The sequence below is a fragment of the Gracilinanus agilis genome, chromosome 4, assembly GCF_016433145.1.
Source record: "Gracilinanus agilis isolate LMUSP501 chromosome 4, AgileGrace, whole genome shotgun sequence".
NCBI classification, from domain to species: domain Eukaryota; kingdom Metazoa; phylum Chordata; class Mammalia; order Didelphimorphia; family Didelphidae; genus Gracilinanus; species Gracilinanus agilis.
This window is the reverse complement of record NC_058133.1, coordinates 485,935,107-485,947,640: the sequence shown is the minus strand read 5'-3', so window position 1 is coordinate 485,947,640 and position 12,534 is coordinate 485,935,107. Positions and strand designations below refer to the sequence as shown.

At 44.2% G+C, this 12,534-nt stretch overlaps 1 protein-coding gene across 2 annotated transcripts; it reads left to right on the top strand.

Moving 5' to 3' along the window:
• The first annotated feature begins 1,583 nt into the window (after nt 1-1,583).
• VTN (vitronectin) lies at nt 1,584-8,430 on the top strand. Of its 2 annotated transcripts, none has more exons than XM_044676264.1 (8): nt 1,584-1,663; nt 1,886-2,005; nt 3,338-3,646; nt 3,808-3,947; nt 4,415-4,571; nt 6,208-6,351; nt 7,391-7,735; nt 8,140-8,430. In XM_044676264.1, exons 1-8 carry the CDS (start codon nt 1,606-1,608, stop codon nt 8,253-8,255), a joined length of 1,389 nt encoding a protein of 462 aa, XP_044532199.1. In that variant the 5' UTR covers nt 1,584-1,605; the 3' UTR covers nt 8,256-8,430. The 2 variants fall into 2 exon arrangements, with proteins under 2 accessions (XP_044532199.1, XP_044532198.1); XM_044676263.1 differs by having other exon boundaries at nt 6,208-6,360.
• The last annotated feature ends 4,104 nt before the right edge of the window (nt 8,431-12,534 follow it).

Genomic DNA, 12,534 nt, shown 5'->3' with positions numbered 1-12,534 from the left:
ACTCATTTTGTATCTTTCCAGAGAGCAATACTTTTTTTTTTTTGTATCTTAGCATTTATTTTTATTTTTAAATATATTTTTGATTAATTAAGAACATTTTCCCATGGTTACATGAATCATGTTCTTTCCCTCCCCTCCTCCCCCACCATAGCCAATGCACAATTTCACTGTCATTGATCAAGACCTGTTTCTGTATTATTGATATTTGCATTAGGGTGATTGTTTAGAATCTACATCCTCAATCATCCCCACCAACCCATGTGATCAAGCAGATGTTTTTCATCTGTGTTTCTACTCCCACAGTTCTTCCTCTGGACTGAGAGCAATACTTGGTAGCACCCATGGTAGCAAGTAGTTAGATTTCTTTTTAATCTCAGGAAGGAATTAATGGTCCGAAGTGTCCAGCAACAAAAAGTGGTGAGTTCCCCTCCTTGGAAGTAATGCAAAGAGAGTCTGAATGCTTTATAGGGGATTTCTCCATGGGATAGGTTAAGATAATAATGATTACAGATCACATTTCTATAATTCTTTAAAGTTTGCAAAGCATTTTATATACACAGAGATATTTGAGCCTCACAACAATCCTCTGGGTTAGATACTTGCTTATTTTTAAAATGGTAAGGGATAGGCAGTTGGGGTTAAGTTGACCTGTCCAGGGTCACACAGGTAGGAAGTGTCTGAGGCCAGACCTGAACCCAGGTCCTCCTGCCTTCAGGACTATCTCTCTTAGCCATTGAGCTACCTAGCTGCTCATAGGAACTTAATTTTTAATTCCATTTCACAGCTGAGTAAACTGGCCTAGAAGAGTTAAGTAGCTTGCCCAGTTTCACACAAATTTGAGGCAGAATTTGAACCTAGGTCCTCCCGACTCCTAGTCCAATTCTCTATCTACTATGTAACATTGTCAATCAAAGTTCCCATCCCATTTGGAGTCTACAGTTCCTGAATATTCCAAATATGATGCCTTTATGGCAAAATTTAATGAATGTGATCTCAGCTTTCAAATACTTTAAAAAATATATATCACATTGTGGGCCCTTTGATCCAACAATACCACTACTAGGTTTGTACCTCAAAGAGATAATAATGAAAAATGTTTCTACAAAAATATTCGTAGCCGCACTCTTTGTGGTGGCAAAAAGTTGGATGATGAGGGGATGCCCTTTGATTGGGGATAATATAGAAATAGGTATCAAGTAATGACATTTCTACAAGCCAGTGGAATTGCTTGTTGACTCTGGGAGGAGGGAGGGAAGAGGGGAGGGAAAGAAAATAAATCATGGAAACATGGAAAAATATTTTAAAAAAAATCGAAAATGAAAACAAAATAAATATCACGCACAATTCCATTTCCCTGCAAGTGTCCCCCTCCCCTCAGTGCCTGCAGAATTTCAAATGAGGAAGAATGGTAGTATTCCTTCCCAGCTAGGACATCTCTTGCAGATGGCTTCGACCTTCTGGTCATAGGGCAGGCAGGTAGGGGAGAGGTTGGGCAAACAGAGGGAGGACACCTCCTCCTTTTTTCCCTCCCCTTTTCCTTTCTCAGTTTATCCCTCTCTCAGAGCTCAGAGTTCAGCACCAGCCCGAGTCCTCAGAAGGAGGGACATGTCCCCTATCTCCCTCCTAGTGGTCCTCCTTGTCTGTGCTGCTTCAGCTGATCAAGGTAACAAGTCCCAGAGAGGGTTGGGGATGGGCGCCAACCTTGGCATGGCAAGAGGAAGGAATGTATCTTGGGCACCAACTCATATGTATTCACTTCTCTGCCCAGGGGCAGACATAGGCAGAAAGAGTATTGGGTGCTTGGGCATGCCTGCCTAGCGGTAAGACCAGCTGGGAAAGTTCTGATCCCCTCCTTTCTCTTGTTCCCCCAACCTACCCAATCCAGAGTCATGCCAAGGCCGCTGCACAGAAGGATTCAATTCCAAAAAGAAGTGCCAGTGTGATGAACTCTGCTCCTACTACAAAAGCTGTTGCATAGATTATGCTGAAGTGTGTAAACTCAAAGGTATGGTGCCTACCTCCTTGTCCCAGTGTATTTGAGGGGCTGCTGAGAAATAGATTTGGGAAACAATCTGGGGTCCCTGTTTAGGGTGGGAAGTGGATCGTCTCTTGAGCCATCTTGGCAAGTTACTAATTGCGGGATCATGGATAAATCATCCGACCTCTAAATCTGTTTTCTTCATCTGTGAAACGAGGATGATTTTACCTATGATACTTCACAGCTCTGCTAGGAGACTCGGGATGATATGCTGAGTGCTTTGCCAACTTTACAACAGCTTAATAATGTCCATTATTATTATTACCATTATTGTTAGTAATAGTAACCAATAAATTACTACTTTTTAAAAACTCTTATCTTTTGTCTTGGATTCATACTAAGTATCTGTTCCAAGGCAGAAGGGGCTAGGCAGTTGGGATTAAGTGACTTACCCAGGGCCAGCTAAGAAGTGACTGAGATGGGGGCAGTTGGGTAGCTCAGTGGATTGAGAGTCAGGCCTAGAGACAGGAGGTCCTAGGTTCAAATCTGGCCTCAGATACTTCCCAGCTGTGTGACCGCTCTTCTGTCTTGGAATCAATACAATACACAGTATTGATTCCAAGACAGAAGGTAAGGGTTTCAGAAAAAAAAGTGCCTGAGACCAGATTTCAACTCAGGACCTCTCATCTCCAGGGCTGGCTCTCTATTCATCTAGCCACCTAGCTGCTCCTGTGGTCAATAAATTAATCAATAACAACAGTATTTATTATTATTAAGTGCTGTCTAAATGCTAGGCATTGTGCAAATTATTAGGGATAAAAAGAAAGACAAAATCAGTCTCTTCCTTAAGAAACTGACATTCTGGGGGGCAGCTGGGTAGCTCAGTGGAACGGAGAGCCAGGCCTAGAGACGGGAGGTCCTAGGTTCAAATCCGGCCTCAGACACTTCCCAGCTGTGTGACCCTGGGCAAGTCACTTGACCCCCATTGCCCACCCTTACCACTCTTCCATCTAGGAGTCAATACACAGAAGTTAAGAGTTTAAAATGGAAGAGTGGTAAGGTGGGCATGAGGGTCAAGTGACTTGCCCAGGGTCACACATCTGGGAAGTGTCTGAGGCCGGATTTGAACCTAGGACCTCCCGTCTCTAGGCCTGGCTCTCAATCCACTGAGCTACTCAGCTGCCCCCAAGAAACTGACATTCTAATGGAGGAGAATAGTAGTATTTCTTCCCAGCTAGGACCAATGAATGGAGGAGATCCATTTCCCTCCTCCCCTCAGATCCCCGGGTACATGTCTCTCCTACAACTTCTTTTCCTCTAGAGAGAGGGTCGGAGGTACAGGATTCTTTCTTTTCCTAGTGACCCGTGGAGATGTGTTTGACCTGCCTGAAGATGAATACCCGTTCTATGATCCTGACTTGGGAACCACGACTCGGGTCACTGACACCAGCAGCACCACCACTTCTAGCAGTGTCCAGGTTACCACCCAAGATTCCTTTCAACACATGGGACAGGAAGTCACCCAGAACACTGATTTCAATCCCGACTCAATTTTGGACACTACTTTTAGTGTCCCTACTATAACACTTGAAGAAGAAGAAGTGTGCAGTGGGAAACCTTTTGATGCCTTCACTGATCTCAAAAATGGCTCCCTTTTTGCTTTCAGAGGTACCCAGGGTGGTGGTGGGGGAGCAGAGATGCAAGGGGGCACTGAGCCAGAGGAGCTGAAGGGAATGGAGGTGGGGTAAATGGAGGAGAGGGAAGCACGGGGCTTGGGAAAACCATCTACTCAGGGTCTGCCCTCCTTTTCTCCATCGTGGAAATTTTAGGGAAGTATTGCTATGAGTTGGATGAAAAAAGTGTACTTCCTGGGTACCCCAAGCTGATACGAGATGTCTGGGGCATTGAAGGGCCCATTGATGCTGCCTTTACTCGGATCAACTGCCAGGGGAAAACCTACCTCTTCAAGGTGGGAGTAATAATAGGGTGGTCTAGTGAGAGAAGATCCCAGGGGAAGGAGTTGCTGGGAGACACCTCAGGAGGGAGAGGCACTAAACATTCCTTTTGAGAAATGCCATGCACAAGAGATATGTAAAGGAAAATGGGTCAATTTGGAATATTGGGTCCCTTGACATCAACTCTGAGGCTGAGGGTGCTATTGGAGCTCCAAGGGAAGGAGATGGGCTGTCTTTAGGGGGTAGGGAGAGGCTTCTTCCTTGAAAGTCAGTGTGATATAGAGGAGAGAGCATCAGATTTGAAGTGAAAGGACTTGGGTTTGAATTCTGATTGCTACTTTCTACCTGCGTGACTTTGGGTAAGTCCCTTCATGTCTTTGGGTCTCAGTTTTCTCATCTACAAAATGAAGGGATTAGACTAGATGACCCTCTGAGGACTTTTCCAGATACAATCCGTGATTCCCAACCTTCCTCCCCATAGGGCAGCTTGTATTGGCGCTTTGAGGATGGCATCCTGGACTCAGGTTACCCAAGGAACATCTCAGATGGCTTCAAGAACATTCCAGACGATATTGATGCTGCTGTAGCCCTTCCTGCCCACAGTTACAGTGGCCGGGAGCGTGCCTATTTCTTCAAAGGTTTGGGGGTATAGAGAGGGAGGAAGGAAAAGGAGAGAATGGGATGGATGCCATGTTATCAGCAGCCCCGTCCCCCAGCATGGTTACTCAGCATGGCCTCAGAAGTATACTTGTTCCATGTTCTAAGCCTGACTCCATTTACGTCTGGCCATTTATGCCAGGGATCCTCTGTTTATGCTTTAGAGCCTCTGCTTGCATCACCAGGCTAGGACAGTATTGAAAATCAGAAACCATTTCTCCTGTTCCGCCGATACCCCAATGGCATTCATCAGAAGCAAAAAGAACACCAGAGAGGTGGTTTGGCAAGAGTATTGGGCCTGAAGGAAGGAAGACCTGGGTTAGAATACCATCAAGGAGACTTATTATAAGCCTCTGTTGGACCAAACAAGAGATTAGATACAAAGTGTTTAGCAAACTCTACTGAAATCTTATACTTATTATCAGAGATCCTAAAAATGATCTAGTTCAAGCTTTTTTCCCTTAGGTGAAAAGTAAGGTGGTGCTAGCTGAAGTGACTTAGAAAAGTGGGGTCTAGAATCCACCCGGAGGCCCAGATCAGTGCTCTTTCTGTTTCAGGAAAACCTCAATTCACCCAAGTCTCTGCTCTTCAGACTCAGTCCCTTTCCAGGCTAAGGGAAGGGAACATACCTTAATTAACCCCCTACTCTATGTTAAGTAGCTAGGTGCGCAGTGGATAGAGTACTGGGCCTAGAGGCAGGAAGGCTTGAATCGAAATCCAGCCTCAGACACTTACTATCTGTGTACCTTTTATTTGCCTTCATTTACTGGAGGAGAAAATGGCAAAGCAGTCCAATGTCTTTGTCAAGAGAACCCCATGGACAGCGATGGTCCAAAGGGTCACAGAGAGTCAGGCACAACGGAACAAATGTGCCAGGTATCCTGCTCAGTACTTTACAGATAGTATCTCATTTGATTCTCACAATAATCCTGAGGTAGGTGCTATTATGATCCCTGTTTTACAGGGGAAGAAACTGAGGCAGACAGAGGTGAAATGATATGCCCAAGGTTGCACAGTTAAAAAAAAAAGTCTAATTTGGATTTAAATTCACATCTTCCTAGCTGAGGTCAAGAAAGTTTTACTAGTTTGGTTGAGATCACAATTCTATTAGTGAGAGATCTGAAACTAGATGGGGAGCTCCTTGGGAGCAGGACATTTTTTGTTTGCTTATTTTGGAGTTTGGGGGGACTTTCTTTGATTCCCTGGCACTAACATGTAGAATGGCATATTTAATGGCAGAGAGGTACAAATAATTACTCTCACATTTATGTGGTGTCTATCAATTTCCAAATCTCTTTGGAAATAGATAATGAATATTTGTAAAATAAATCCATTTTCTTGGAGAGGCAAAATAAATTTAAAAAATTCGTATCTTCCTGATTCCAGGCCCAGGCTCTTTCCACTGTGCCACTTAATTAAATGAATAAGGCTATTGAGAGTCTCTATTTGTGCTCTTGATAGGATTATGGAAGTACAATTGGAAGAAACCTTAGAGATTATCCAGGCCAAAGCTTTCACTGTATAGAAGAGGAAACCTATGCTTAGGGAATGGAAGTGACTTGGGCAAGGTCATAGGACCAGAGAGTCACTTCCAGTCCATTATTCTTCATTCCTTAGGAAAGCAGTTCTGGGAGTATGAGTTCAAGCAACAGCCCAACCAGGAGGAGTGTGAGGGGAGTGAGCTGTCCACAGTGTTTGAACACTTCGCTATCCTGCAGCAATATTCCTGGCAGAGTATCTTTGAACTCCTCTTCTGGAATAGCGAATCAGGTATCCCATTCCCTCTCTGTGTCTAGGACAGATGGCCCTAAAGCACTTATTAAGCATTTACCACATGCCAGGCACAGGCCTAGGAACTGGAGAATTGAAAAGGCAATGCCTGACCTCAAGGAGATTACATTCTAAGGGGGGAACAGCAGGCCCCAGAGGGTATTCTCTCCCTCTCCTTCACCTGAACCCTTAGCCCTGGGCCTGATTGACCTCTCCCTTCCTCTCTCTGCCCCTAGCTGGGATCCTGATGGGGTGTAGGAGGAGTTGGGGGGTGTAAAGGAGGACCTAAATAGAGCCCACAGAATTTATGACCTTACGATCTCTATTTGCTTAGCCCTAGACTTTGTTTCTGTTGACCCAAGCTCCAAGTTGGCTCAGCTCAGACCCCATACTTTGGACTTTGTCTGACCTGGCTCAGGAGGCACTGTCTGGAGAGGGTAGGACCCAGTGCTAGAAAGGGGGGAGGCTCAGAAAATTGGAATAGGGAGATTCCCATCCTTCACACCCTAAGTTTGGGGGAACGAGGGAAGGTCTTCTGGAGAATGGGGCAAAAAGCAATAGCGTGTCTGGTGTGGTGGAAGGAACGATAGATTGAGGGTCAGGAGGGCACACTCTATCCCTAACATGGTATAGTAGAAAAGATTATTGGATTTAGAGCTGGACGAATTGGATCCAGGTCTCCGCACTGCCATCTGTAGGACTTTGGGCAAGACTTTTAATCTCTCTGGGCTTTGGCTTCCTCCTCTGTAAATTGAAGGAGTTGGACTGGATGATGTGGAAGTCCCCTTCCAACTCTATATCGGTGATCCTATGATCCGATGCCCACTTTGGGGCAGTTCTTCCCCTTCTCTTGCCCTCTGGTGTTCTCTTTGTAAAATGAGAGTTTTAGACCGAATGGTTCCAAGTGCCTTTCCACCTTGGGCATCTGATAGTTGATGAAAGGAGATGGTTATGAGTGTCAGGGTTGGAAATAGGCATCTGTATAGAGGGTTCTATGGGCTACCTCTTGCAATGACCATTCTTTGTTCAGACCTTCAACAGGGGGCAAGTGGCCCTTGGTTCATCAGTCAGGACTGGCATGGGGTGCCTGACAGGGTAGATGCTGCGATGGCTGGTCGCATCTACTTATCCTCCTCATCCACTCCCCGCTCTAATTGGGCTAAGAAGCACAAGGCCAAGGCCAAGGCCAGGCAACGGAACCGCAAACGCTATCGGAGCAGGAAGAGCCGTCTGCGCCATTCCCGCCGCTCCAGGGACCTCTGGAGCTTGTTTTCTTCAGAAGAAGATGGTGTAGACTATGACCTGGAACTCAGCCTTGATTGGTTCCAACCATCCAATTGCGAGCCCATCCAGAGCATCTATTTCTTTGTAGGAGGTGCGCTTTCCTCTCCCTTCCCCTTCTCTATTCTTCCTCTCTTTCCCCTCCCCTCCTTCTCTCTTCTCCTTCCTTTTCCCCTCTCCTTTTCTCCTCCCTCTCCTCCTCTCTTTCTCTTCCTCCCCCCAATCCTGAAAGCCTGGCCAGAATCTTCCTCCCAGTAGCTATCTCATTCTGAAGGAGGCCTGGTCATAGAGCCAAGGGTGTGGGAGCTCTGGTCATAGCTGAAGCTTCTCCTGTCTCTCTCCCTCCAAAGCTCAAACAGGAAAGAATGGAAAAAACCAACCAACATACCTGCAGATGGGCTGGGAGAAGGCTCTGGTGGCTGGCTGGGACCCAGGATGAGGCCTGGGCTAGAGAGAGGAATCAGTCTCACCTCCTACATTCCCCATTCTCTTTTTCAGACAAGTATTACCGGGTTAACCTTCGAACCAAGAAGGTGGATTTTGTGGATCCTCCGTACCCTCGTCCCATCGCCCCGTACTGGTTGGGTTGTCCACCTCTGAGGGCTCTTAAATAAATGAACTGAGCCACCACAGCCCAAGTGCCTCTGGGGGTCCCCTCAAATCCAGCCCAACCCAACAAGGATTTAGAAAGGGAGTTCTCTGTTCAAGGCATCGTGTTAGGCATACGAAGATCAAAGGAGAAATTGTTCCCATTATTGTGTGCACTTTTAATAAAGTCCTTTTGCTCCATATGGTATTATTATTGTCATTTTTAAAAATAAATTCTTACCTTCTGTCTTAGAATCAATGCTTAGTATTGTTTAGAAGAGTGGTAAGGGCTAGGCAATGGGGGTTAAGTGATTTACCCAGGATGACTCAACTAGGAAGTATCTGAGACCATATTTGAAGCCAGGACCCTGTTTCCAGACCTGGCTCTCTAGTCACTGAGCCACCTAGCTGCTCTCTCCCTTATAGGGTATTTTAAAAAATTGTCATCAATAATAGATTCAGAGCTGAAAGGGAACCTTTGAGGCCATTGAGCCCAACCTCTTCCCCCATTTTGCAGATGAGAAACATGAGGTACAGAGAGGTTAAGTGATTTGCCAATTAATAAGTATCCTTCTGAAACAAAATTTGAACTCAGAACTTCTTGGTTCTAAGGTCAGTGCTCTAGTCCCAGAATCACACAGCTGTTAGTAGATAATACATTGGACTTGAGGTCAGGAGGACCTGTGTTCAAATTCTGTCTCATTCTTCAACTTAGGTGTGTGTTGGGGAAGTTACTTAAAAGCCTCTTTCAGCCTCAGTTTTCTTATCTGTAAAAAGATTATAATAATAGCATCTCCTTTACTGGTCTTTGTGGTCATCAAATGTAGTAACATATGGAAAGAACTTATCAAAATGCTCACTTATTATTATACCACTTTGTGCATATTTGTATATATCTGTGTGCATGGGGAGAGAGACAAGATGAACCCTTGTGTAGACAGGGATCCACAGACAAAGTCTGTCACGTGACTCCAAAGGAGGCAGCATAAACATCTCTAGACTCTTCTCCTCTTGCCCTTCTCCATGGGAGATTTTTATTCTTTCTGGGAGAGTGAACAGGAAGTTGGCACCAGATGCTTCTGTCCACAGAGAGAAGTGGGAGACAAGGGACAGTACCGAGCTAGGAGTATATCTATTTGTGCCTTTAAATATTATTAGTCTAGGGATATGATGGGCTTCAAGCTCACTCCTGATCATTTTGTCATTTCTAGATGGAAGCCCAAGTGCCAAGGCTTGACCCCTCTCCCATCAATACGAGGTCCCCCAGGGAACACGCCTACTTAATAAAGCTGCTCATCCAAACCAGAGAAGACCTACACAGGAGAATATATACCAGGCAATACAGAGTGAAGGAGCTCTCTCATCAGGAATGAGATAACTTAGCTTAACCAAGAGAGACTGTCCTTCTTGAAGTCTTTAGAATAGTTAGATGGGGACAAGGACACATTGGACTCTGCTCGCTCCTCTCATGTTGCCCTAATCTTTTCTTTCAGCAATCTGAAGCGGGTCCCCAAATGGGACTCAAAGTGGACCGGCTGAGAGAGAACTGATGTTCTCTCAACTCTCAGCAACTTGGCCTTACCCCTCACCCAGGACAGGGCATTGATCTCCAACAAATAAGGAGAGAGTCTCATACCAATGGAAATTGGGGCAGGGATTATATGCATGTGTGTACATATATGTGCATATATGTGTGTATGTATATATCTATTTTGTTCTATCTGTCTATATTGTAGTTTGTGTGTATACATGTATAGATGTGTATTGTGTGTATATATGTATATTTACATATGTGTGTATGTAGATATCTCTTTTTTGCTTTTTCTTTATTTTTTAAATTTATTTTTTATCTAGTATTTAAAAACATTTTCCATGGTTACATGATTCATGTTCTATCCCTCCCTTCCTCCTATTCCGTCCCATAGCCAATGCACAATTCCACTGGGTTTTACAAGTGTCATTGATCAAAACTTATTTCTATATTATTGATATTTGCACTAGGGTGATCGTTTAGAGTCTACATCCCCAATCATATCCCCATCAACCCATGTGATCAAGCAATTGTTTTTCTTCTGTGTTTCTCTTCCCACAGTTCTTTCTCTGGATATGGATAGCGTTTTCTTTCTCACAGGTCCCTCAGAAATGTTTTGGATCACTGCATTGATGCTAGTAGAAAAGTCTGTTACATTCGATTGTGCCACAGTGTATCAGTCTCTGTGTACAATGTTCTCCTGGTTCTGCTCCTTTCAATCTGCATCAATTCCTGGAGGTTGTTCCGGTTCGCATGGAATTCCTCCAGTTCATTATTCCTTTGAGCACAATAGTATTCCATCTGTATGTGTATATCTTTATCTATATTGGTGTTTATATCTATGTTGTTATTTAGTCATTCAGTCATGTCTGACTTGGTTCTATGGACCATATCATGCCAACCTCTTCTATTCCCATCTATCTTTCAATGTCTGTCCACGTTTGTGTTCTTTGTTTCCATGCCACCATCTATCCATCCTATCCTCTGCTATCCCTTTCTCCTTTTCCTTTCATCTTTTCCCAACATTAGGGTCTTTTCCAGTGAGTCCTGACTTCTCATTATGTTACTAAAATATTTCATTTCAGGATTTGTCCTTCCAACGAATTTTTTTGCCATTAAGTTGTTTCACTCATATCTGACTTTATGACTCCATTTGGGGTTTTCTTGGCAAAGATACTGGATTGGTTTGTCATCTCCTTCTCTGGCTCATTATACAGAAGAGGAACTGAGGCAAGCAGAGTGAAGTGACTTGCTCCAGGCCATACAGGGAATAAGTGCCTGAGGCCAAATTTGAACTCATGAAGATGAGTCTTCCTGACCATGAAATGTTCAAGAGCAATCCTGACCTAATCAGTTTGGGCCGGGAGAGAATGAAGAGGTAGAAGTGGCGGAGACATAAGTTCCTAACAATAAGAGCTATCCCAAAGTGGGATGGGCTGTGTCAGGAGGTAGTGGATTCCTCTTACGTCGTCTTAGGTCTTCACACAGAGACCAGATGACTACGTATTGACAATATGTCTATATAAGCTATTATTTTTTAGCTACAGGTTAGACGAGATGGGCTTTGAAGTTCCTTCCAGCACTGAGATTCTAGGAATTCTATGAGGGGGGGGGGATCTGTCTTGGTAAAGACTTCTGGGGTTATCTATGAGGGCTACCAGGCTGATGTTCATGGTACATGGCAACTATGGGAGGAGTCCTACCTAGAATGAGAAGAAACACTGGCTCTGGCAACATCCCTCATCTATTTGGAATCCTTGTCAGTGTGGCTCTGTGAACAGAAGGAGTAAGGAGAATGGAGACTTGTGCCTGGCAGAGCTTAGGGAATGTGGGCATCGCCTGCTTGAGATTCATCCTTGGATCTCTGGTTGGTTCCTTCCTCCCCAGACCCGTAAGAGCTTTAGTCTCTTGGAATCTCTATTTTCTAAGAAAATAACCTTCTTTGAGCTGATCCATTCGATTCCCCTGGTCTTGGTCATATTCTGTCTTCTCTATTCCTAGACTGAGGGGACATCTCTTTCAGGTTTGGGAAATGGAGAGAGACCATGAAGCTGAGAGATGGGAAGGGGCAGGAACCCCCAAACCACTTGCTCCCCACTTCTAAAAATGATACTAAGTAGCTCCTTGGGGCCCTTTTAAGTAAACATAATGTCTTAAGAAAAAGAAATGGAGTTTGACATAGGGGATAAAGAATGGGCTTTGAAGTTAGGAGGATTTGGGTTCTAGATGACCCATTGTGGCTATGTTGCCCTGGACAAGTTCCTTAACCTCTCAGTGCCTTTAGGCATTCCTCTAAGGCTAGAAGGTGTAGAACAGGTGCTCCCTGATATTGGTAGATGGAGTTTCCTCATCTTTATTAAGTTTTTTTTATTAAGTTCTTTATCCAAGAGTGTCAAAACTCATCACTTCAAAATTCTGGAGTATAGACCAAACCAGATTAAAATATAATTGGGTAATGTTTTAAAAATAAATTAAAATATAATACAACAGAGAAAATGGTAATTTGTGATTTTCTAAGTTGATTTGTGGCCTGTAGGGATTCTTTTCATTTCAGCTTTTTTTTTTTTTTTTTGAGTCAAACATGGTTAAGTGACTTCACCAGGGTCATAAATCTAAAAAATGTCTGAAGCTAGGTCCATTTTAATTTAATATCACTACACTATCTCAATGAAATCCCAAGTAGGTCCAGGCTCTATCCTGAGAAAGAGAGTTGTGAGGGGCAGTGAGGTAGTACAGTGGATGTCGTGCCAAGACTGCTGGAGTTGGAAGGTCCT